This window comes from Cyprinodon tularosa, unplaced genomic scaffold, assembly GCF_016077235.1.
Source record: "Cyprinodon tularosa strain WSP-4 unplaced genomic scaffold, ASM1607723v1 ctg560, whole genome shotgun sequence".
Lineage (NCBI taxonomy): Eukaryota > Metazoa > Chordata > Actinopteri > Cyprinodontiformes > Cyprinodontidae > Cyprinodon > Cyprinodon tularosa.
In genome coordinates, this window is record NW_024039297.1 from 1,227,948 (window position 1) to 1,251,880 (window position 23,933).

General features: G+C 39.7%; 2 protein-coding genes across 2 annotated transcripts in view; one reads left to right on the plus strand and one right to left on the minus strand.

The window, feature by feature from the left end:
* Window positions 1-264: 264 nt before the first annotated feature.
* Window positions 265-858, minus strand: hoatz (HOATZ cilia and flagella associated protein). Its single transcript, XM_038305648.1, has one exon. It carries the CDS (start codon window positions 856-858, stop codon window positions 454-456), a length of 405 nt encoding a protein of 134 aa, XP_038161576.1. The 3' UTR covers window positions 265-453.
* LOC119796881 (myosin-11-like) overlaps window positions 659-23,933 on the plus strand; it is a 51,301-nt gene continuing 28,026 nt past the window's right edge. The window contains exons 1-7 of the mRNA XM_038305646.1: window positions 659-818; window positions 3,734-3,956; window positions 12,266-12,584; window positions 14,785-14,955; window positions 18,289-18,445; window positions 20,069-20,096; window positions 21,379-21,478. Coding sequence (XP_038161574.1) covers window positions 12,420-12,584; window positions 14,785-14,955; window positions 18,289-18,445; window positions 20,069-20,096; window positions 21,379-21,478 — 621 coding nt within the window. The 5' untranslated portion in view covers window positions 659-818; window positions 3,734-3,956; window positions 12,266-12,419. The remainder of the gene's footprint in view (window positions 819-3,733; window positions 3,957-12,265; window positions 12,585-14,784; window positions 14,956-18,288; window positions 18,446-20,068; window positions 20,097-21,378; window positions 21,479-23,933) is intronic.

Below are 23,933 nucleotides of genomic sequence, written 5' to 3' on the forward strand. Positions count from 1 at the left end.
CCCCGTGAACACTGGGACGGAACTCAATGGAAAAGGAAAGGATTCTGATTTTAACCGTTGCGTATATTAGCTGAGACATATGAATCAAGACGCTATGGCTGAAAATATTTGATTGACAGATGAGCGTTGATCTATGATTGGCCGAATTTAGGTGTTCAGGCTGACGTAGAACTAACTGGCCTGAATAAGATAACAGAAAAAAAACACAGATTTTAAAACAGGATTTTTTTTTAAATAGAATTTTTCTACATTTTGGGACAATATGGTCTGATAAAAATACATGTTTAAGCCAGAATGATTTGACATTTAATATGATTTCTCTTCGACTTTAAATGTTTTTGACCACCACTAGGGGGAGCTGTACTGTCCGTAGCTTCAATTAATTATTTATAACTGTTTAACTAGTTTAGGTTTTTATTCATTGAGTTTCTTTCTTTGTTTGTTTTCAGTTTTTTAATAAAGCTGTCTGATCAGCTCCTTCTCCACTTTGGTCTCCGGGTCTTCTGGTGGTTCCTGCGGCTTTCCTTCAGGTTTATCAGCCGCAGACAGCGTCTCCTTCTGGGCCCTCAGCAGGATGTCCTTCCTCTGGTGGTCCATGGCTTCGTACCGCCGCCTTTCCTCCTCCCTCTGCACTCCGGAGGGTCCGGTAAGGGGCCCAGAGGAGGTACCGAGCAGATGCCTACTGACCACGGGCAGGCTTTGGCGGGCGTCTGCAGACACCAACCGGGACTCAGGCAGCGGCAGCAGGGACAGGGAGCTCCAGAGCCGCCGGGCGTGGGACACATCCTCCGGGGAGCTGCCCTCAAACACGATGGACGGTTGGTTCAGCTGTCCTTCTCCATCACTCTGTAGCGCCATTTTAGCTTTCTGAAAATGTTCACAACTGTAAGTTGGTTACACTGGTCACCATGGAAACGGGGGGTGGGGGGGGGTGGGGGGTCTAACGTAAAAGCTGCTGAAACGGACGGGGATTAGGGCCACAAAAAAAAAAAAATGATTTTACTGATTTTTAAATTTTATTTCAGTATAATATGAGATTTTTCTCAATTTCTCAGAATTTTGACTTTTTTCCCCAAATTCTGACTTTTTTCTCAGAATTCTGACTTTTTTCTCAGAATTCGGATTTTTTTCCCTGAATTCTGACTTTTTTCTCCGAATTCGGACTTTTTTTTCCCCGAATTGTGAATTATTTCTCCGAATTCTGCCGTTTTTTCCCCCGAATTGTGAATTATTTCTCAGAATTCTGACTTTTTTTCCCCGAATTGTGAATTATTTCTCAGAATTCTGACTTTTTACCCTGAATTCTGACTTTTTTCTCAGAATTTTGACTTTTTTCCCCTGAATTCTGACTTTTTTCTCAGAATTCTGACTTTTTTCTCAGAATTCGGACTTTTTTCCCCTGAATTCTGACTTTTTTCTCAGAATTTTGACTTTTTTTCCCTGAATTCTGACTTTTTTCTCAGAATTCTGACTTTTTTCTCAGAATTCTGACTTTTTTCTCAGAATTTTGACTTTTTTTCCCTGAATTCTGACTTTTTTCTCAGAATTCGGACTTTTTTCTCAGAATTCGGACTTTTTTCTCAGAATTCGGACTTTTTTCCCCTGAATTCTGACTTTTTTCTCAGAATTCTGACTTTTTTCTCAGAATTTTGACTTTTTTTCCCTGAATTCTGACTTTTTTCTCAGAATTCGGACTTTTTTCTCAGAATTCGGACTTTTTTCTCAGAATTCGGACTTTTTTCCCCTGAATTCTGACTTTTTTCTCAGAATTCTGACTTTTTTCTCCGAATTCTGACTTTTTTTCCCCGAATTGTGAATTATTTCTCCGAATTCTGCCTTTTTTCCCCTCGAATTGTGAATTATTTCTCAGAATTCTGACTTTTTTTCCCCAAATTGTGAATTATTTCTCAGAAATCTGACTTTTTTCCCTGAATTCTGACTTTTTTCTCAGAATTTTGACTTTTTTTCCCTGAATTGTGAATTATTTCTCAGAAATCTGACTTTTTTCCCTGAATTCTGACTTTTTTCTCAGAATTTTGACTTTTTTTCCCTGAATTGTGAATTATTTCTCAGAATTCTGACTTTTTTCCCTGAATTCTGACTTTTTTCTCCGAATTCTGAACCTTTTTCCCCGTATTGTGAATTATTTCTCAGAATTCTGACTTTATTCCATGAATTCTGACTTTTTTCTCCGAATTCCGACCTTTTTCCCTGAATTGTAAATTATTTCTCAGAATTCTGACTTTTTTCTCAGAATTCTGACTTTAATCTCAGAATAGTGGATCTTAATGTAGAAGGGCACCATGAAGGCAGAGATGTGGAGCGCTCAGCTTCATTGATTAAGATGTGAGTTGTTGGCAGAAACAGGAACACATTGGTGGAAAATGGTGGAATTAGGCGACTCTTACATGCCTGAGGGTCCCTGCTGATGGTATTTCATTAATTGAAGAGCAGAAAGTGATTAAAACAAGAGAGCTAGACTCTAAAACAGACATGGCTACGGCTAAACATGCTAAGATGTTTGTTAGTTGTCAGAACTCAGTCAGACTTCTGAGAAAAAAGTCAGAATTATGACTTTTTTTTCATACTGAAATGAAATTTAAAAATCAGTTCACTTTTTTTTCTTTTTTTTTTTAGTGGCCCCAATCCTGTTCCGGTACAAATAAATGTTGGTAGGAATTAAATTATACAGTGAGACATAAATGTATAAATTTCTTTTTTAATTACCTTATTTATTTATTGTCCGTTATTTTTTTAAAGTATTTATTTATGTGCATGTTGTATTATTTTGTCTGTTTTGTTCTTCCTTTGTATTTTTTTACCCTATTTATTTCAAAATTCTGCAAATATGGTAAAGCTGGTCCTCCATAAATGTGTCCATAAATGATATAAGGGGGAATCTATAAGGGAATAATAAGTATCCCGTAGATAATAACAATTTATCCCCATTCTAAAATGCTCATAAACAATTATTTATGGCTTTATAACTGCTACATGTAATCCTCAGTCGTCACACTGACACAGCACTGGGACTTGATCAACAGCCGATACCGCACCGTGACTTCACAAACCAGTAGGTGGCAGTAGTGTTCTTTGACAAACATGGATGCCTCCAGTAAAGCACATTCACATGAACATGACTCTGAATTAAAAACACTGATCATTTATTGAACAGGATGGAATCATTTCAGATTTAAAGAACTTTCAGAAGTTTGCACTCTGATTGTGAACGTATTTTCTTTGTTTGTTTTTTTCAGTTTTTAGCTTGTTATGCAGAGCGATCAGATGCAAATTCAACCATTACAAAAAGTTTTATTCAATTAAACTAATCTAACGTTATCCAGTCCAGCTGGAGCGTTCAGTCATCATCAATTTGCATTAAAACTTTCCTGCATGAAGGAAACAGCAGAAACTATAGCAGCTAAATAATGTTTGACGTGTCAAGAACTTCAACAAAAGAAGATCAGCTGCTGAGAAGAAGACCTCTGAAGGGTCCTGGAGTCTCCTCCTGAGGAGGGTCCTGCAGATACCACCAGTGCAGAGCTTGTTTAACAGTCATAACACCGTTTAGTGCAAAAGGTAACATTCGGTGGATGGAATTAGAGGAAGAAACTGGAAATAAACTTTACTCCAAAATGTTTGGAAATAAAATCATGAAGTGGCAGAAATTCTCTGAAACTTTGCTTGACTTAAAAGTTTTTATTTTTGCTGACTGATGCTTTGCTCTGAGCAGGAGAAGCTGAATATGAGCAAATAAAAGCTCTTCATGGAGATCTGCCAACTGTTGAAAGAAGGCGGGTCGTGGCCCCACCCCAGGTGTCGCGCCGCGTTTTAAATAGAGAGGAGGAGGAAGAGCGACATCATCATCACAGGCAGCACTTCTTTCACCTGACATGATATCCTCATTTCTCTGGAGTTCAGCCAGCATCCTGCACTGAGGACTGAAGCACTGAGCAGTAAGTAAGATCAGCAGATTTCCTTCTTCCAGTCAGAATTAGAACAAATATCTGCTTCTATGCAGATGATGCAGCTCAGTTTGTGCTAAATGAAAAAGATGTGCAGTAATAGTTTATTTTTATGTAGTGTTTTACAGAGATAAATATTTTCTTTTAAGATTTGCACACAAATAACTAAAAAAGCACATATTTTCCTTTTGTAAAATTAGTATAAAAGCCAAAATCTGCCTTAAAGATGCGTCCTGCAGGTTTCTTGTTGCACGCCGAGGTGCTGCTGCCCGCCACACATGGGTACATCCTCTGACATGTCAACGTTTTGGTGTAAACGCTAAGCTTGGCTGGAGCGAGGAGCGGCTGAACCTTATAAGGTGAAATGCCAGCCAGGTTCTCCTCAGCATCCCAGTGTGGGCTATTAGGCTAGCAGGAGCAAAGGGTTAGCCAAACATGGGCATTCCAGCATGGCAGCTCTGCAGTTTGACTATGGGGGTTATCTGTGTGCTGCTTTTCATCTTTTATTACCTGCTGCTCAATGGGAGGTCAGAGGAGCCTTGTGACCTGCAGGAAGAGCTGCAGCTCAGGATAAGTCAGTAAGTAGCTGGATGCAAAGTGAGGGAAATGTGCTCAGGCTGTTATCAGCTCCCTGAAACTGGAGGCAAGTGGAGCTGAGATGCAAAAGCAGCAGCTTTGAGTCACGGATGGAGGAGAGAAGATCAGCCTTTAATCAAAGCTTGCATGTAATCAGGGTGAAGGTTTAAAGTCCGGATGGGGTTTTAGTTCTTAGCCATAAAGAAGAGGAACAGCCATCCTGGGATTAATATCCAACCTGAAGTTTTCTGTGTTATTTCTATATCCTGTCTGTGTTATTTTTTTCTAAATTAAAGAACCTGATGGATTAATGAGATTCAGTCACCAGCAGACCCCCAGATTTCCTTCATTTTCAGGTAAAACTCACATTTAGATCCTTTTTCTATTTGGATTCGGATCCATTCTGGATCATCTGGGACCCTGATTAAACCAAAGTTACTTCAATAACCTCCTATTAGAATATATCCGGAATCATAAAAGCAAATTGCCCTGCAGTAGTTTATATAAAAATGTGTTTTGCAAAGTGGGAAAAGACCAGTATAAAATAAGTCTATTAAAGTTTTATCCACAATCTGTTGGAGAAGAGAAACAGAGTTAGAGGTCAGGGTTTGTTTTCTGTCGGTTCCTCCGCCTCAGCAGATGGAAATTATTTTATAAACGTCTATAAAACTATGAAAAAATATATTATTTTGACTTTTTTTGCTGCTCAGACTGGATCCTGAAACCTCTTCATATACGACTATAATTAATACGTTTAGGTTATTAGAAGCTTTGTTCACATAGATTAATGTCACATAGATTGATGATTTTAAGCCTTTCTTTTCTAATTATCAGGATGAAACACTAATGAAACTCCAAATTCAAGGTTTAAACATAACAGACCAATAAAATCATTAAGTTAATCTAATCTAAAGGGGCTTTATGTAAAATGGAGATAAAAAAAAAAAAGTTCAGAGTGGCTTTTGACTAAATTATCTAAACATCAATATTATTGTTTTCAGTCCAACTTTCATTTAATTTTCTTTTTTTTTGGTATAATCATCTTATTTTAACTTATTTTACTAAAGACTAAGACTTGTTATATAACTGAGTTTAACAGCAATATTAGAATAGAGAATTGGTGGAAATACTAAGAGATATATATATATTTTTAATTACATAAATAAAGCCATAATATTGGGTCTATGACATTAAAGTAATAAAATTACAAGAATAAAGTTTTAATGTATTCTTAAAGTTTTAAGAATAAGGTCATGTTAGGAGAATACTGTGATATAAACATTTCCCCAGGCTTGATAAGATCAAAGCTTTCTTTTTATTAAAAAAAATCTTATCTTATAATATTACAACTTTATTTTTGTGATTTTAAAAAGTAACAGTTTGGCCTTAATATTCTGTAGTAGAGCCTATTTGAATAAATTGAGTAAATAATGTTAGACTGGAGAAATGTCTCAGGACCAGTTTGTAAAATTCAGGCTGAACTTTTTCTCAGTTTTTAGAAAATAGTAACAGATGGCGGCCATTTTTGTTATAAGATGTGTGCTAACACTCATCAGTACTTTGATCATGTGCTTTGAAATCTGGAGGCAACGTGTATGGATGTTTTTTTTTTTTTTTTTTTTATTAAACTGAAGGATTATTTGGAGAAAAAAAAAGGTTTCAAATTAAATGAGTAAAAAATGAAAATAAAATGTAAACATTTTGAAACAAGAGAAAACTACAGATTTGAAATGGAAAAGTACGGAAGCTCATTAGGGCCACTGAAAAAATAAAAAAAAAAGTTTACTGATTTTTAAAATATTATTTCAGTTTAATATGGGAAAAAATTCAGAATTTTGACTTTAATCTCAGAGTTGTGGATCTTAATGTAGATGGGCACCATGAAGGAAGAGATGTGGAGCGCTCAGCTTCACTGACAAAGAGCAACATATTCTCATTATCAGTTCGTATGAAATCGTATGAAAAGTTATGCACACTATTTCGTACGTTTTGGACGTTTTTCTTCAAAAAACCACATCAGTGCGCATGCGCTGGCAGACAGAAAAAAGAAAACAGATCCGCGGACGGACGTAAAACTGGGAAAAACAGTGCAATAATCACTTATTCATGTCTCTAACTACGTTGCTTGCTGTTTTATATCTTAGGTTTAGGGCTAATTGTAATTTATATTCTATGTTCTTGAATTGTGCGTAAGATGAGAGTGCGCATAAGAAGAAAAAAACGTCCAAAACGTACGAAATTACGGTGCATAACTTTTCGTACGATTTCATACGAACTCATAATGAGAATATGTTGCTAAGATAGGAGTAGTTTGGGAGGGCCAGTAACACATTATAGGAAAATGAGGGAATTAGGCGCTTTTTACGTGTCAGGCGGGTCCGCTGTGATGCTATTTCATTTATGGAAGAGCAGAAGGTGATTAAAAGCAGAGAGCTAGTCTCTAAAACAGACATGGCTACGGCTAAACATGCTAACATGTTTGTTAATTGTCAGAATTCTGAGATTAAAGGCAGAATTCTGACTTTTTTCTCATATGATACTGAAATAAATTTAAAAATCTGTTAGATTTTTTTTTATTTCCCAGTGACCCTAATCCTCCTGCGTAGACAAAGAAATCTAGTTTAAAACTAAAAGGTTTTTCAGTTTCAGACTGCTTGGTGTGAGGGGCGGGGCTTAGATGACATGGCACATGATGGCTACACATGCTCCCTGCTGATGCATTCAGGAACTGTGGGAAATAGAAACATCTTCAAAACATCATAGATATTCTATGGTAATGTGGTTGTTTTTTATATATTTTTTTTTACTGATCTAAATTGTTTATGTGAGAGCAGATACGAATGTGAGTGGGATGATAGTGACACATCTGTCCGGCATTTCCACTCTGCAAACCTTTAGATGACAGCAGCAGCCTGATCATGAGCTTAGATCAGTGAAGTAGCTTACTCTCAAATACAATAATAGGAACTCTGAGTATTGATAATTTTTTAAGCCGTTTAAAGTTCCCATGGTTCCTGCTGTCCAGCTGTCAGTCATTCCAAGCATGATGACATCTAAGCCCCACCCCCACGCTAGAGGCAGTTTAGATCAAAAATTTGTAACATAATAAAAATAGAACGTTGATGTTTTTCAGGTTTAAATTGTTTTCTATTGTTTCAAAATTGCTTTTCTATTCCAATTTGTTTTTTCTCTCTGTTTAAAAATAAATAATTTTTGACAAATTTGTTGGAGCTAAATTATCTCCATAAATGTTAAACTTCACATCATCAATTAATTATTTCCATTTGTCCATCTGGGGTTAACAGTTCAGCTAAGCTGCATTTAAAGTCAAACACATTTCTAACATCCAGAAATGGATTTGGAGGCTAAATTCATGCTCAAGTTCAATTTTTTTGAACATTTATGGAATACATTATTGCGCTGATTCAACCATCTGAGGCCAACTTCATGTGTTAAAGCAGGGGTGTCAAAGTCAAATGGACGGAGGGCCAAATAAAAAATTTAGCTAAAAGCCGAGGGCCGGAATGATCGAATGTTCATTAAAAAGATTTTAAATGACGCATATAGTCTAGTGAACCTAATTGAACCTACTGAAAACCTAACAAATATATTCCAAAATGATCAGATAAATAAAGCAATACTTTCTTATGGCTCTGTCAGTAATCTTTAATTTTCAACAGACACAAAAGACAAATTTCCTTTATATAAAAATCCCCATAACATGAACATTAAATGAAACAAACCTGTATTATTCAAGGCACCATCAGTAGCCTATATTTTCTATTTTAGCAAAAGTGGGCTAAATTTACTTCAAAGAAAAAAATAATAGTAATTTTCTATCATCCACTCAACTGAAATATTTTTTAAATATAATTGGATTGAAATACAATAAAATAAAGTGCAAAAATCTATTAATCAAAAACAACTTTCCTCAAGGAGAAGAACATGCAGTGAAAACAAATATTAAACTTTAACTTTTAAACTTGACCTGAGTAAAAACTCTAAATATGTGATTGCACAATAATGTTCACTTGTTTGAGGTTGAGGGTGATACTTGGTGATGTCCCATCTTTTCCACAAGTTCATCAATGTTCGGGGTAAGGCTCTGAGCTGAGCATTTTTGATGGGTATCTGAAAGTTAATTTTACAGTTATGCTGACGACTGCTGTGCCTCACCGTTGCATTGTTGGAAATGTAGTATTGGTGCGTGTAAAAGATCTGCGGGCTGCCGGCTTGCTGCGGTCTGCGGGCCGGTGTAGGTACCAGATTGACTCGGGCTGCCAGATTGACTCGGGGCCCTGCGCCTTTTGATGACATCACAATACATAATTGTTTTAACGTTTGCACAGTTGCGCAAAACATTTTGATTGGTCTGGACAGCTTACTAAAGTAATTATAGCGGGGTGTAGGTTTTATTCGAAAGCGGGATTGCGGTTTGTAAACGGACAATTTTACGAAGAAATTCTCCATGGTCCCTGCGCCTTCCGATGACGTCACCGAATTCGCCATGGGCCTTGCGCCTCCCGATGACGTCACATTATGGCAACGCCACTCAAACAAACTACATTGTTTAAATGTTTGTGTTTACATGAGAATAAAGTTTGAACTGAAAAAAATATATACCCATTTCCTGTAATCTGTAAAAAAATTAATGAAAAATTAATGTTTTAATGTATTATAGGTATTAGGTCAATTAACGGACCGTGCCAAACGATTACCGTTTATTGGCTAAATAAAATAGATTTGTGACAAATAGAGACCGCGGGCGCAATGTAGTTTGTTTGAGTTGAGTTGCCATATCGTTACGAGTGGCGTTGCCATATAGTGACGGGCGGAGTTGCCATATTATGACGTCATCAAAAGGCGCAGGCCCCCGAGTCAATCTGGCAGCCCGAGTCAATCTGGTACCTACACCGGTTCTAATAATAAATCAAGATCATCCCAGGGGCCGTAAAAAACCTTCTCGCGGGCCGGATATGGCCCGCGGGCCTTGACTCTGACATAAGTGTGTTAAAGGAAGGTTCATCGTTCTTTTTCGTCCTCAAGGGTTCTCAAAGGTAACCTGTGGAGTACCACAGGGATCAGTGCTAGGACCAATTCTCTTTACTTTATACATGCTCCCAATCGGTAGAATTATTAGACAGCAGGGGATTAATTTCCACTGTTATGCTGATGATACCCAGCTAAATCTGTCTATAATCCAGATGAAGCTAACCCATTACATAGATTACAGGCATGTCTGAAGACATAAAAAAAACCTGGATGACTCTTAACTTTCTGCTTCTGAATGCAGACAAAACAGAAGTTATAGTCTTTGGACCAGAGTCTCTGAAAAAGAAGCTGATTAGCCAGTCACTTCATTTGGATGGGATTAAACTGATTTCAGATAATAAAGTAAAACATCCCACATCAAAGAGGTTTTCCTATTTTCATCTGCGAAGTTTTGCAAAAATGAGAAACACCCTGTCCAGGGGTGATGCTAAGAAACTAGGTAATGCATTTGTTACTTCAAGGCTGGACTGTTGTAATTCTTTACTATCAGGAAGTCCACAAACTGTAGTTAAAAGCCTTCAATCTGACTGGATGATCTGGTTGTACTGGAAAGTGACCTGAGATGACATGTTCTGAATTGGCACTATAGAAATAAACTGAATAGAATTGAATTCTAGCTTGTTACAGTTACATGCATTACAGTACGGAGGACCATTCCTGCCATTATCAGAATTAATTAAGAAATGTATGAATTCATTACAGTCCCAATAGTTAAACAACCTATTAATTAGGGCTGCAACAACGAATCGATAAAATCGATAAAAATCGACTTTTAAAAGCATTGGCAACGAATTTCATCATCGATTAGTTGTGTCGCGCGATTAATGCGTCATCCGCCGCCGCCGTCATCACATCCATTTGACTGAAATGGGGGGGAGAAGAAAAAAGGCAGAGCGAGCCAGCGCTGCAGGTGCAGTGTTGCCAACTCAGCGACTTTTCAGACCCCTCCAGCGACTATTTTTCAAAAAAGCGACTAGCGACAAATCTGGCGACTTTTTACGGTGTCACTGGCGGCTTTTGGAGACTCTTACGTGAAAGCATGTATCGTTCCTACTCTCCCGCGGGGCGCCTCCCCCATCCCAACCGCATTCTCCCGCAGGAGTCCCACTCAGCACTGCAGTCAGAGCAGCAGGATGTTTACGCTCAGCGTCCAGACTGCAAATGAAGCGCGCACGCGCCGGGTTTGACGGCACAAATTGATCACAATAATTAAAATAGCCTGCGCTTTGTACAGTGAAAAAAGTCGTAACATGCAACTTTTGTCAAAACAAATGAACATGGCACGGAACCGCCATGTTTGTTTGGTTTTAAAGTGGGGAAACGTAACGTTAGTTTCTCAGGTAGCTCATCTGATGCTTTCCTTACCGTGTTAGTAGGTTACAGACGGTGATAAGGTTGGCTACTTATTTTACTTTTAATTTCATTTGAATTAGCTTAAGCAGCATTTATATTTTCTTTATAAATAAATGAACTTGCAAATTATGAGGGCAAGGCTTTTAAAGTTTAAATCTTCTGGCAAAGATAAAGTAAAGAAGATCCTGCAATTTATGGAAGTAAAGCAGAATAAAATCCAGCAAGATCAGTAATATGTCAACTAATTATATGCTGCATTTCCATGTAAATATCTGTCTTTGGAGGATGTGTTTTTTAGCACCCCTAGTTCTCTCATTTTTATTCCAAATACAATTTATAATTTGAATCACAGGGCTATTTTTATCTCTATGGTTCAGTATTTTCTCAAGTAGCAACTTTAACTGCTATACTTTCCTGTCTTAAAAGGCAGAACTCTTCTAGTCTAAAAAAAACTCATTGGTTGAAATGGGGGGGCCTGTTGTTTGAACCCCTTAGGGGCTTCTAAAAAAAAAATGTCTTTTTTTGCGCTTTATGAAACAAAGTAGCCTATATTTTGTGGATGTACAGCTACATTTCTCATGTAAGTTTGCGTAGTTTTAACACAAACATTTATTTTTCATATTGCACCAGGACAGTTAATGAGCAACCTGTACTTGTGTGCTTGTTTGTTCTGTCTAAAATGTTTATTTTGGAATAAAGAGTATAAAATATAAAAAATATTTTTTGTCCGATTCATCGATTAATCAAAAAAATAATCGGCAGATTCATCGATTTTTAAAATAATCATTAGTTGCAGCCCTACTATTAATGTAGAAATGAATGCAAAAAAAGGAATATAATTGAATTGAATTAGTTATTTGATACGTCCCTAGACTTAAGCAGAAGGTTCTGCAGGGTTTGAGGACGGTTCTTATTGGGTTCAGCGGGTTTTAGGTTGTGTTTGAGCTGGAAACAGTCAGACAGATCTGGCAACCCTGATCAGAGCACATCAGATATAACTGGAGAGTCCAGCTTTGACTGCTGACCTTCAGGTAAAACATTAAAAGTAAAATAGTCTTATATGATTAAGATCTTACCTTTATTTCATGTTTTTATAGATCTTTTTAAACTGTAACCGTGGAATGAAAGCATCATATGTGCTTTTATATTGTTGTCGATTGGTCTCAGTTTTAGTTTGAATTTAAGCTAATAATGTTGCAAGATATAAAGAAGTGTTATAATCTTGATTTTGCTACAGAAACTATTCATTACACTTCATTTCCTTTCTAAATGTTCTTCAATTAACCAAGAATGTTGATGTTTAACTTGTGTGACGTCAGCAGGCCAGAGGTCAAACAGCCAGAGGTCACATCAACCCAAACCACTGACGCCAACCTCAACATCTGTTCCGCCACCTCTGAATCGCCCACAAACGCCTCCGTTTCTGCTGCTGACGCCCCTTTCCGAAGCTCCGCCCCCACCAACCTTTCCAACATGGCCGACCTCCCTACCGATGACAGCAAATTCCTCTTCCTTGAAAACGACTTCCGTAACAGTGGGGTGGCCCAGGCCGACTGGATGGCCAAGAAGATGGTGTGGGTCCCATCAGAGAGGGAGGGGTTCGAGCCTGCTAGCATCAAGGAGGACAAAGGAGAACAGGTACAGATTCTAATGATCTCGTTAATCAATCAGTTGCGTTTCTCAGGGGTCACCCTTTGGCCCCTCGTTATCATTATAGATCAGTGTCGCATCTCAGAACAGAAGGACCCAGTATTCAGGCAAATAAATCAGAACAGGAGCACGGAGGCTCAGGGATCCACGAGTCCAAAGACAGTTCAGGCAAACCGTTCAGACGGGAACAGGAAGGCTCAGTATCTGAGAGGCAGAACAGGTCAGGATCGGGAAATCAGAAACATCAAGGCAGTCTCACCATTGGCTAGAGAGAAAAAGATAATCTGTCTCTGATGACTGGATGCAAGCACCTTAAATACAGGCAGCAGCAGGTGGATCATATGAGCAGTGATGAGAAACCAGGCAGAGTTAGACAGGTGAATGAAATAAGTAATGAAGCCAGTCATCAGTGCCAAGATATGGCCAATCAGGATCTAAAGAAGCAGGTTAAAAACGACCATTTCTTTACAGATGCCAGTGGATCCCAGCTGCATAATAAAACAGCTTTGAGACACATTTTGTTTGGGACAACAAATGTTTTTCCTTTTTTTCAGTCCATTGATTCCTCATCCAATAAAACCAACCATGTTTTCAGGCTCGCTACACATTCTGTGGGTAAATCTAATGCAGGCAGAGAGTGACTGCGCCTCGCTCCTCCGTTTTATTACCGATCGTTCGTCATCTGTCTTCAGGTCTTTCCTGGTTCCTCTCTACCCCTCATTGCTACACTTTTACATACAGAACCAGGAGCGCAGCCCTGCAAATAAACCATACGACATATACAGTAGCAGCCATTCAAAATGGCCCTTCCCAGCTAAATGCCAACCGAATAGCAGCCCACTTCCCTGCAGCTTGCCACCATCAGTGTGTGTGTGACTAGGTGAATGACGGAATGTAGTGTAATGTCAAAAAACGAGGACAGATGGACCCAGTATTCAATGAGGCAGTCAGTGGGAAAGTTCAAAGGGTTTATTTAATGAAAAACAAAGCTAAAAGGGGAGCTGCTAGGATCTGTGGCACGCGGCAACTGCAGGCGGGGGGCGAGGCACCGCCCAATCTCAGGTGCTCTGTAGTGGGAGAAACACAGGTAAGTGACCAAGATCATCTGACAGAAGATGATTATCTGAGTTGGTCACTTACCTGGTTTAACAGTCCAGTCCAAGGTGTCCCCAGCAGTCCCAGAGGTCATGCAGGAAAGCCGATCCTGGTCAGGGATCCAGAACAGACAGGAACAGACAGAACAGGATCCAGATCAGGCTGGAACAGACAGGTGGCAGGATCCAGGCTTCTGTCAGAGTCTGACAGAGTTCGGAAGCGTGACCAGACGTGGAACCAGAACTTGATGCAGGAACTTTAAACTGGTCTCCTCCCTGGAGCCAGGCCTACTGAGATAAAAACTGAACCTCCCCACATATAGAGCCAAAAACCCAGAGGACTCCGCGGGGGAGGAACAGTGGACGATCAGGAGACGAGACAGACACCAAACCCTCCTTCCACTGGCTGCCAGGATCCAGGACATGAACCAAGGAATAAAACTAACAGACAGGCTAACAGAAAGTAAAATGATGATCTGGCACTGAATGCTCAGGCTGAACTGAATATAACCAAAAGGAAACAGGTGAAAGGCATACATTATAATTGAGTCAGGGAGGAAAAAAGACAGGTGAAAGGAATATCCAATTAAGGAGGAGCAAACAGGCCAGATCATGACCTGTAAAGCGCTTTTACCTAGGCAACTGCTTAGTATTGCCTAATGGTAAATCCCCCCTGCTATTACCGTAGCCCAAGCATGATGCTATAGATGTATTGATTGCTCATTTAGAGTCAGCCTGTGGAAGATAAGGTCTAACCTGCCTTAATGAAAGCGGCCTGTTTCCCCCGCAGACAAACCTGGAGCGTTTTGTCAGAGAACTGGCTCTCGCTTTTTTGCTTTAGATGTTCTTGTCTACATTACAGCCACATGATTTTATAATTTTAGTCTAAAACAATTAATAATGAAAAATAAAAAACCTGTTGGACAACCTGTTGGATGATTTATACTTGCTATTTTTTTAGGATGTTGAATGATGTGTAATAATGTTTAAGTAATAAAAGCACTGAAATAGTTTTAGCTCATGTCTAATGAAAGCCAAAAAAGTAATTTTTATGATTAAATCAAACACTTTCTCCTCTGGACTGGGTGTTTCAGGTTCTGGTGGAGCTCTCCAACGGGCAGAAGGTGACGCTGAACAAAGATGATATCCAGAAGATGAATCCACCCAAGTTCAGCAAGGTGGAGGACATGGCCGCTCTGACTTTCCTCAACGAAGCGTCCGTCCTGCACAACCTGAGAGAGAGATACTTCTCCAGCCTGATCTATGTGAGAAACACCTCAAGCACCTCAAGATTCCAGATGCCTGCTCACACTAAGCCTGGTTATTCCTGAGGTTTCTTCCTGTTCAAAGGGAGTTTTTCCTCTCCACTGTCGCTACAAGCATGCTTAGTGTGAGGGATTGCTGAACAGTCAATGAGTCGATGCAATCAGCTGGTTTTCCTTAGATAGAAAACTTTGAATCAATCTGACTGGATGATCTGGTGAACTGGAAAGTGACCTGAGATGACAGGGTGTGAATTGGAGCTATAGAAATAAACTGAAATGAATTAAAGTCCAGCTTGTTCCAGTTACATGCATTACAGCCCGATAACACAGTATTTCTCTAAAGTACGGAGGCCCAATAGTTAAACAACGTATTAATGTAGAAATGAATGCAACAAAATAAAAAAGAAAATAATAATAATAAAGTTCCAAAGTTATTTGGAGCCTTAAATTAAGACCAATATAGCTTTGTTAGCCTGCTAAAGATGATGTTAGCATGTTAATTTGATGCTAGCAATTTACCTTTAGTTAGCAAACAAAGAAACTTTAATTATAGCTTATAGTTTAGCATACTTAGCATGGTAGTAAAACTTTTATATTTGCTGTATTTGTTATTTAATCAAAATGTGGTTCACAGCACAGGGAAAATAAAATCTACACTTAAAAGTTAAAACACAATTAATGTTTAGGAAATTTTTACCAGTTTGTGTTTTTTTGCTTTTATAAAGAGTCTAACTTTAGCTTATGAAAATGTTAGCTTGCTAGCAGTCAGATGGCCACTGATTCTTAAATCGTTTCTCTATTCACTAGAACGCGAGTAAGGACTCGTGTTCTCGCCAAGTATGTTCTTGAAAAGAACCCAGGAAAGTCTAGAATCGGGGATAATGGGAGCATGCAGCATAGATCTGGGTCAATTAGAACAGCAGCGTACTGATGACATCACCACATTCAAAGCTAGTCTGGAGCTGCATTTCAACTCCTGTTATTAATAGTCTCTAGATAATAATAAATTATGACTTTTTTCATTTAGTGGGGGAATAATGATGAACATAGTCAGATAAACACAAATCAAATGAACATTTTGCCAAATAAAACAAAATAAATCACCATCAGAGCCAGCGGTACTTCACACACGGCTATGCAGAGAGAGGGCTGCTGCAGACGGGCTAATGTTAGCCCTGGATGCTGCAGATAGGCTAACGTTAGACCTGGATGCTGCAGACGGGCTAACATTAGCCCTGGATGCTGCAGACGGGCCAATGTTAGCCCTGGATGCTGCAGATGGGCTAACGTTAGCCCTGGATGCTGCAGACGGGCTAACGTTAGCCCTGGATGCTGCAGACGGGCCAATGTTAGCCCTGGATGCTGCAGACGGGCCAATGTTAGCCCTGGCCGCTGCAGACGGGCTAACGTTAGCAATGGCCACTGCAGACAGGCTAACGTTAGCAATGGCCACTGCAGACAGGCTAACGTTATACCTGGATGCTGCAGACGGGCTAACATTAGCCCTGGATGCTGCAGACGGGCCAACCTTAGCACTGGATGCTGCAGACGGGTTAATGTTAGCCCTGGCCACTGCAGACGGGCCAACGTTAGCAATGGCCACTGCAGACAAGCTAACGTTAGCCATGGATGCTGCAGACGGGCCAACGTTAGCACTGGATGCTGCAGACGGGCCAATGTTAGCCATGGATGCTGCAGACGGGCCAACGTTAGCACTGGATGCTGCAGACGGGCCAACGTTAGCCCTGGATGCTGCAGACGGGCCAACCTTAGCACTGGATGCTGCAGACGGGCCGTTAGCACTGGATGCTGCAGACGGGCCAACGTTAGCACTGGATGCTGCAGACGGGCCAATGTTAGCCATGGATGCTGCAGACGGGCCAACGTTAGCACTGGATGCTGCAGACGGGCTAATGTTAGGCCTGGCCACTGCAGACGGGCCAACGTTAGCACTGGATGCTGCAGACGGGCCAACGTTAGCCCTGGATGCTGCAGACGGGCCAACCTTAGCACTGGATGCTGCAGACGGGCCAACCTTAGCACTGGATGCTGCAGACGGGCCAATGTTAGCCCTGGATGCTGCAGACGGGCCAACGTTAGCACTGGATGCTGCAGATGGGCCAATGTTAGCCATGGATGCTGCAGACGGGCCAACGTTAGCACTGGATGCTGCAGACGGGCTAATGTTAGGCCTGGCCACTGCAGACGGGCTAACGTTAGCCCTGGATGCTGCAGACGGGCTAATGTTAGGCCTGGCCGCTGCAGACGGGCCAACGTTAGCACTGGATGCTGCAGACGGGCCGTTAGCACTGGATGCTGCAGACGGGCCAACCTTAGCACTGGATGCTGCAGACGGGCCGTTAGCACTGGATGCTGCAGACGGGCCAACGTTAGCACTGGATGCTGCAGACGGGCCAATGTTAGCCATGGAGGCTGCAGACGGGCCAACGTTAGCACTGGATGCTGCAGACGGGCTAATGTTAGGCCTGGCCACTGCAGACGGGCCAACGTTAGCACTGGATGCTGCAGACGGGCCAACGTTAGCCCTGGATGCTGCAGACGGGCCAACCTTAGCACTGGATGCTGCAGACGGGCCAACCTTAGCACTGGATGCTGCAGACGGGCCAATGTTAGCCCTGGATGCTGCAGACGGGCCAACGTTAGCACTGGATGCTGCAGACGGGCCAATGTTAGCCATGGATGCTGCAGACGGGCCAACGTTAGCACTGGATGCTGCAGACGGGCTAATGTTAGGCCTGGCCACTGCAGACAGGCCAACGTTAGCACTGGATGCTGCAGACGGACTAATGTTAGCCCTGGCTACTGCAGACGGGCCAACGTTAGCAATGGCCACTGCAGACAGGCTAACGTTAGCCCTGGATGCTGCAGATGGGCTAACGTTATCCCTTGCCGCTGGAGATGGGCTAGCGTTAGCCCTGACCGCAGCAGACGGGCTAACGTTAGCCTGTCTGGCGGCATATGCACATATTGAGAAAAGGCCATAGATTAATTTCTTTGCTTTTGGGTCTGAAAAGACAAAACATTTTACTGAAACGGTAAAATTTGAGTTTTGAGTCCCTGCAGTCTTTGTAAGAACATTAAGACAAGGAGCAAAAATTAGAGCATTAATCATTTATTTATCTATTGTTATAAAAAAGTTTTCCACACAAATACAGATCAGGTTAATGATGGATGTTCTAAGAGTTTTATTACAGTTTTACTACAGAAAACAGGTTAACTTTTAGGTCTAATACAGGAAAAAATGAATATAAATTTAATATTAATCCCACTTGGAATATCATTACAAACAACTGTGATTCCTTCCCTCTCCAGACGTACTCAGGTCTGTTCTGTGTGGTGGTGAATCCCTACAAGATGCTGCCAATATACTCTGAGAAGATCATCGAGATGTACAAGGGCAAGAAACGCCATGAGGTGCCGCCGCATATCTACTCCATCACCGATAACGCCTACAGGAACATGCTGCAAGGTGACCCCTGTTCCTCTTTCATCAGGTTCTGGAGGGTTTATCTGCATAGATTTATGCAGGTATTCAAACCTTTTAGCAAAGCTGGACTTTCAGCCTGTTTCCTCTGATGGGACAGGTCAGGTCTAACCTAGGCAGGTTTATGCATCTCTCCATCTTTAAACCAGTTTATGAATAATGAAGCTTTTCTTTTATTCATCCCAATTTTTTACTTTTTAGTTAATTTCTGGGAATTTGCTTTAATGTTTCCTCATAAGGTTGTTTCCTAATAAAAAATGTAAAGTGCACCAGTCCCTCCTGTAGCAAAAAACCCGCTAGCTTTGAAACCTAAAAGTTTAAGTTTTAGAGATATTTGCGGGGGTTTTGTATCGTGATTAGAAATAGACTGATGCATCAATCAACTGATAATTTAGGAGAATATTTATATCATTCTCTTGTACTGTTATGGGATTAGCACATCCAGCAGCCATTCCTTAAGATAACACGACTCCCATTCCAAAGAGGGGGACCCGTTCATCCGTCTTAATTTGCATGTTTTCTAAACAAAAACAAGGCTTTGTTGGACTGCTGGTTAAACCCGGAACTAAACGCTATTTCTGACATTTTAAATTAAAAAATCTTCCTTGAAGGGAAGAGAAATGTCTTTAAACTTGAGGAAAAAAGTCCAGTAGATTGTTTTTTAACTTTTTTGAAATAAGTATTGATTCATACCTGAATAATAAGGTTGGATTTAATTGTTTTATTTGTATCTAAACTGAGAAAAAATGGCAATGTTTGTTATTTTGTCCTTTTTATTATGTAAATTGGGGAGGGGGGGGAGCAATATCAGCTTCTGAATTTATTCCAGGAAAAAATCAGTAGTACATATTGGGACTGGTTAGACATGGGATTCCTAAACTTCTCAGGCAGCCAAATTCAAAAGATGGTTTCCCCACATTTCATGACAAAACCATGAACGTTAGCAGAACTTCTATCTGTGATGACCAGCATCGTTTTCTGCTTTAACTTATTATTTTCCCTTTAATGCTTCGTTTTTCAGGTTTTCACATCTGGATATATTTTTTATGCCCAAAAAAAAACAAAACTAATGTTTTCTTCTTTTTTTTTTTATAGTGTTGTCAAAGCCTAAGGGGAAATAAAAATGTCTTTGTTTCCCTTTCAGGGCTTTCGTAGAGCTTTAAAATGCTTTATTCATCGTCTGCTGGGTTTATAACTTCTGAAGGCCAACATGGAAGATAAAAATTTGTTATTCCTGCAGAAATAAGCGCTTCTAAGACGTCTAGCTGCTCCTCAGAGAACCCCCCACTCAGCAGTTCTGAGGGGGGGGGTTTCTACGGCCAAGCATCCTCACTCATCTGGAAGCTGACTGCATCCATCATGGATGAGTGAGGCGTGCTGCTGGCCGTGAGCGGACCTGCCTGACGCCTCAGAGCGTGCCGACCTCAAACTAGCTCCCAACTTTCCATTCAGCCCCAGAACAGCCATACATGGAGCAGACAGAGTCCTGCATCCACCTGCTATATTTAGAGCCACGGAGGATAATCTCAGAGATATTTACCTTCATTTGAGCAAGAGGAGGGTTTCTCTGCTCAGCTTCATTCTCTCTCTCTCTCTCTCTCTTCACAGACCGTGAGGATCAATCTATTCTCTGCACGTGAGTCAAAACGCCATATATTACATCATTTCACCATAAATCCTTAATTCAAGGAGGCAGAGCACAACAGAAAGCAGAGTTCACACTTTTATTTAAGATATTTTTAATCCTCTCTGACATAAAACCTTTAGTTAGTTTTCACACCACTGCAAAAAATAAAAACATCAGTTCATTGTTTCTGAAATAAAAACATTTTCCCTGGATTTGAGCCGATAAATAAGAGATTAAGTTGAACAAGATGATTTACATTTAAAATAAGAAATATACACTTACCTATTTTCTTAATTTAGTTTCATAATATCAAAATATCTTACTTTCTTTAAATAAATACTAATTTTATTGCCAGATTCTCTTATTTACCTGCTCAGCTTATTTTTTGAAAGATATTTAAATCTGAGGAGCTAAACTTGTTAAAGGAAAAGTTCAGTCAGCAGGAATAATCAATGGATCTTTATTTATACCTAAAACTAAAACGTTTGCAGTGATTGTATGAAATTAGTGTTAATCAGTAAAAAAATTAAAACAATAATTATTTTTCTTGCCATCACCGAGTCTGGGAGCAGCCATTTTTGCCCAAATATAGTAACCCCTCCCTCCTGCCATCTTCCAGCAGTGACGTCACGGTGCGGTAAGCCTAGCGCCATTCTCCCCGCTTTCCAAGCTAAATCAATGGGAACTACTAGACACATCTGCAATCAACAACAATTATTGAAGATTTCCAGAGGACTTCACCATTGAAATTCACCAGAGCTATAGTGAAACTGACAATGCCCACGTGCATGGCAGCTGGATGCTGGAATACATCGGGTAAAAGTGAAAAAAAGAGTTATTCCACCTTTCTGATTCCTGATCCTCCACGGACGGGTTGGTCGTTGGATCGCCAACTTGAAGAGGGAGGATTTGCCATCGAACTTCTGGCCAGAGAAAAAACCCGTAATATGTAGCCAACATTTGGAAGAAGAATGTTTTCAAGATGACTTGGATAATAGCGCGTTGTGACAAACACCAGATACAGCACTGGGACTTGATCAACAGCCGATACCGCACCGTGACGTCACTAACCAGTAGGTGGCAGTAGTGTTCTTTGACAAACATGGATGCCTCCAGTAAAGCACATTCACATGAAAATTACTCTGAATTAAAAACACTGATCATTTATTGAACAGGATGGAATCATTTCACATTTAAAGAACTTTCTTTTTAGAGAAACATTTTTTTGATCAAATAATCAGATGTTTTCTGCCTGTTAAAGAGTCAAAAATGTTTATTTTTTTCCAATTAGTGGGGAATCTGGAGCCGGGAAGACAGAAAACACCAAGAAGGTGATTCAGTACCTGGCCGTCGTCGCCTCGTCTCATAAAGGCAAGAAAGACATCAACCCTGTAAGTAGAAATTTGCATTAAATAGGAAAAATGTGTTTGTTTTGCTTTTTTCATTTGTCTCACAGAGAAACTTTAGTTTTTCTCTCCCTCCTACAGTATCTTCTTACGGAGCCCCTCTGATGACATGGTCAAAAAAAAATGTTTAATTGTGGCCACGAAGTAGTATTTTGCGGCCACGCAATAAGTATAACGTGCGCACGAAATACTTAATAATATCAATAAATCCGCCCCTGTTTTCAGGCTTATGTTAACTGTAATGATTTATTTTGGACAGGCTGCTATGTAAACGGGCCTTTAGTCCTTCGTTTAGCTATGCTGCGGTTGTTTACACTACGCCTTTTCCACCTAAAATGGCGTCTTAGCAACAAATGTAACGTGACTGGCGGAGACCGACTGGGTAAGCAAATCGAGCGCGCCTTAGACCTTAGAGAAGGCGCACTCGATTTGCTTACCCAGTTGTCGAGGAATGATATTAATATTATTAATAAGTATTTCGTGCGCACGAATAAAAACGAATAAAATAAGTAAAGAAGAAAACTCACAGATACACACAAGATTAATATAAAAAAGATTGACTTTTCAGTTTAAAATAACAGTTTGCAACATTTGACCAAACTATCAGTATAATTTGAGAAATATTAAATGATTTTGAATGAATATTTTTATGAATGAATATTTATTTATTTCAGACAATAATAATAGTAACAAATTAACAAATAAAATAAATAAATCAAAGGAACGAATAGTAATAAATAAAACAATTCCAATTTCAGAAATGATCAAATAATAACAATAATTAAATCAATTTCAGAAATACTGGTTTGGTAAACATTAACTTAAATTTCTTGTTCCGATTCGATTTAAATAATTGAATAAACATAAATAGAAATGCACTAAACAATGTTTATCATTAACAAGCATTATATTTACCCTAATGTCTGTCATTGATTAATTCTTACTGTAAATTGTCTGAAAAGGGGTAAACTTATTTTTCATACCCCTTCTCCCTCTAGTTTCACTGAAAGTAACCTAAAAGTACCTTCCTGTTTAACATTTATGTTTTGTTGTTTTTTTTATTTTTTAAATAAATAAGTAAGTATTTAGGTCAATGTTCAGCATTTAGTGCGAATCGATGCTCCTCTGTGACCTCAGAGGGTTGATCCGTCTCTGAATGGGTCATGTGACCCAGAGTTCAGCTTCAGAGCTAACTAAGCTAACAGCTGTTAGCTCTGACCCTCAGCTGATCAGACATGTTTCTGGTTCTCTGATGGAGGATTTCATCCAGAGGGTGAATGTTTCCTCATCTTTAATGGGAATTCCAGGACTTCTGGACCTGCTGGCCCAGACTGGTCTGAAACCAGAACTTAGACTGGTTTATTTATGCTGGGGAAGATTCTCTGTCATCCAGGTCACAGTCATTCCAAAAGTAAAAAAAAAACAATCCACTGGACTTGTTTTTTTTTCAAGTTTGAAGACATTTTTCTTCCCATCCAGGAAGCTTTTAAATTCAAAATGTCTGGAGTAGCTTTGAGCTCCAGGTTTTTATAGAGTAGCCCAAAATAAAGCCTCGTTATGGCTTAGAAAACATGCAGATTGAAGTGTTTTTCAGCTTTTTTTGGAACTGCATTGGAAAAACAATCTAGAAATAAGTAATAATGTCTTAAATTAAGTGTATTTACCCTTAATTTGAGTAGGTAATTGAGATAGTTTGCCAATGGAATGAGTATTTTTACTCTTAAAATAAAATAATTAGATATGTACTTGAAAAAAGACAATGCAGTTGTGCTTTCTTATTTTAAGTGTAAATTGTCTTGTTCCATTGGCAAAATGTCTTCTTTACCTCCTCAATCCAAGAACAAATGCATTTATTTTAAGAAAAAATGACTTATCTAGATTTGGATTTTTCCAGTGTGGTTCATTTAGCTACAGGGTGATGCTGCCAATTTCTCTCAGGGGATCCACAGTAGTAGCCATTTTAAATTCCCCCACTTTCCTAAATATTCTGTCATAATTTGTGGACATTAGCATCTAAAAGGAAAGCGCCATCTCCTGGTCAGACCCTGTAAATCTGTGAAAGGGTGGAGTCAGAGGAAAAAAATATGCACGCCCAGGAGGAGGGGGTCACTCCAGTGCCAGGAAGTGGGCTACTATTGTGTCCCTCTCTTCTTGTCCCGTTTCTTCTTGTTTTCCTCTCTATGTTTTGTACTCAGCTGACTTTTCATGCTGTCTCTAAAGGAATGAAAGATTTTTTCCAAGCACTAAGCTCACTTAGCTGATTGCTCCTTCCTGTGTTTCCAAAAAGGCCAAAGTAAATAACCCAGTCCTTCTTTTCACTGTAGACAAGCCATGATCTGCTTATCTGTTCTCCATTTTTCATTTGGATGAAATAATAGCTGCATGAATCATGACAGCAGACAAGATAGAGGAGAGCAGGAGGTGGGGTTACCAATCTACT

Coding starts and splice junctions, on each gene's coding strand:
- hoatz (XM_038305648.1), bottom strand. CDS start 858: ATGGCGCTACAGAGTGATGGAGAAGGACAGCTGAACCAACCGTCCATC.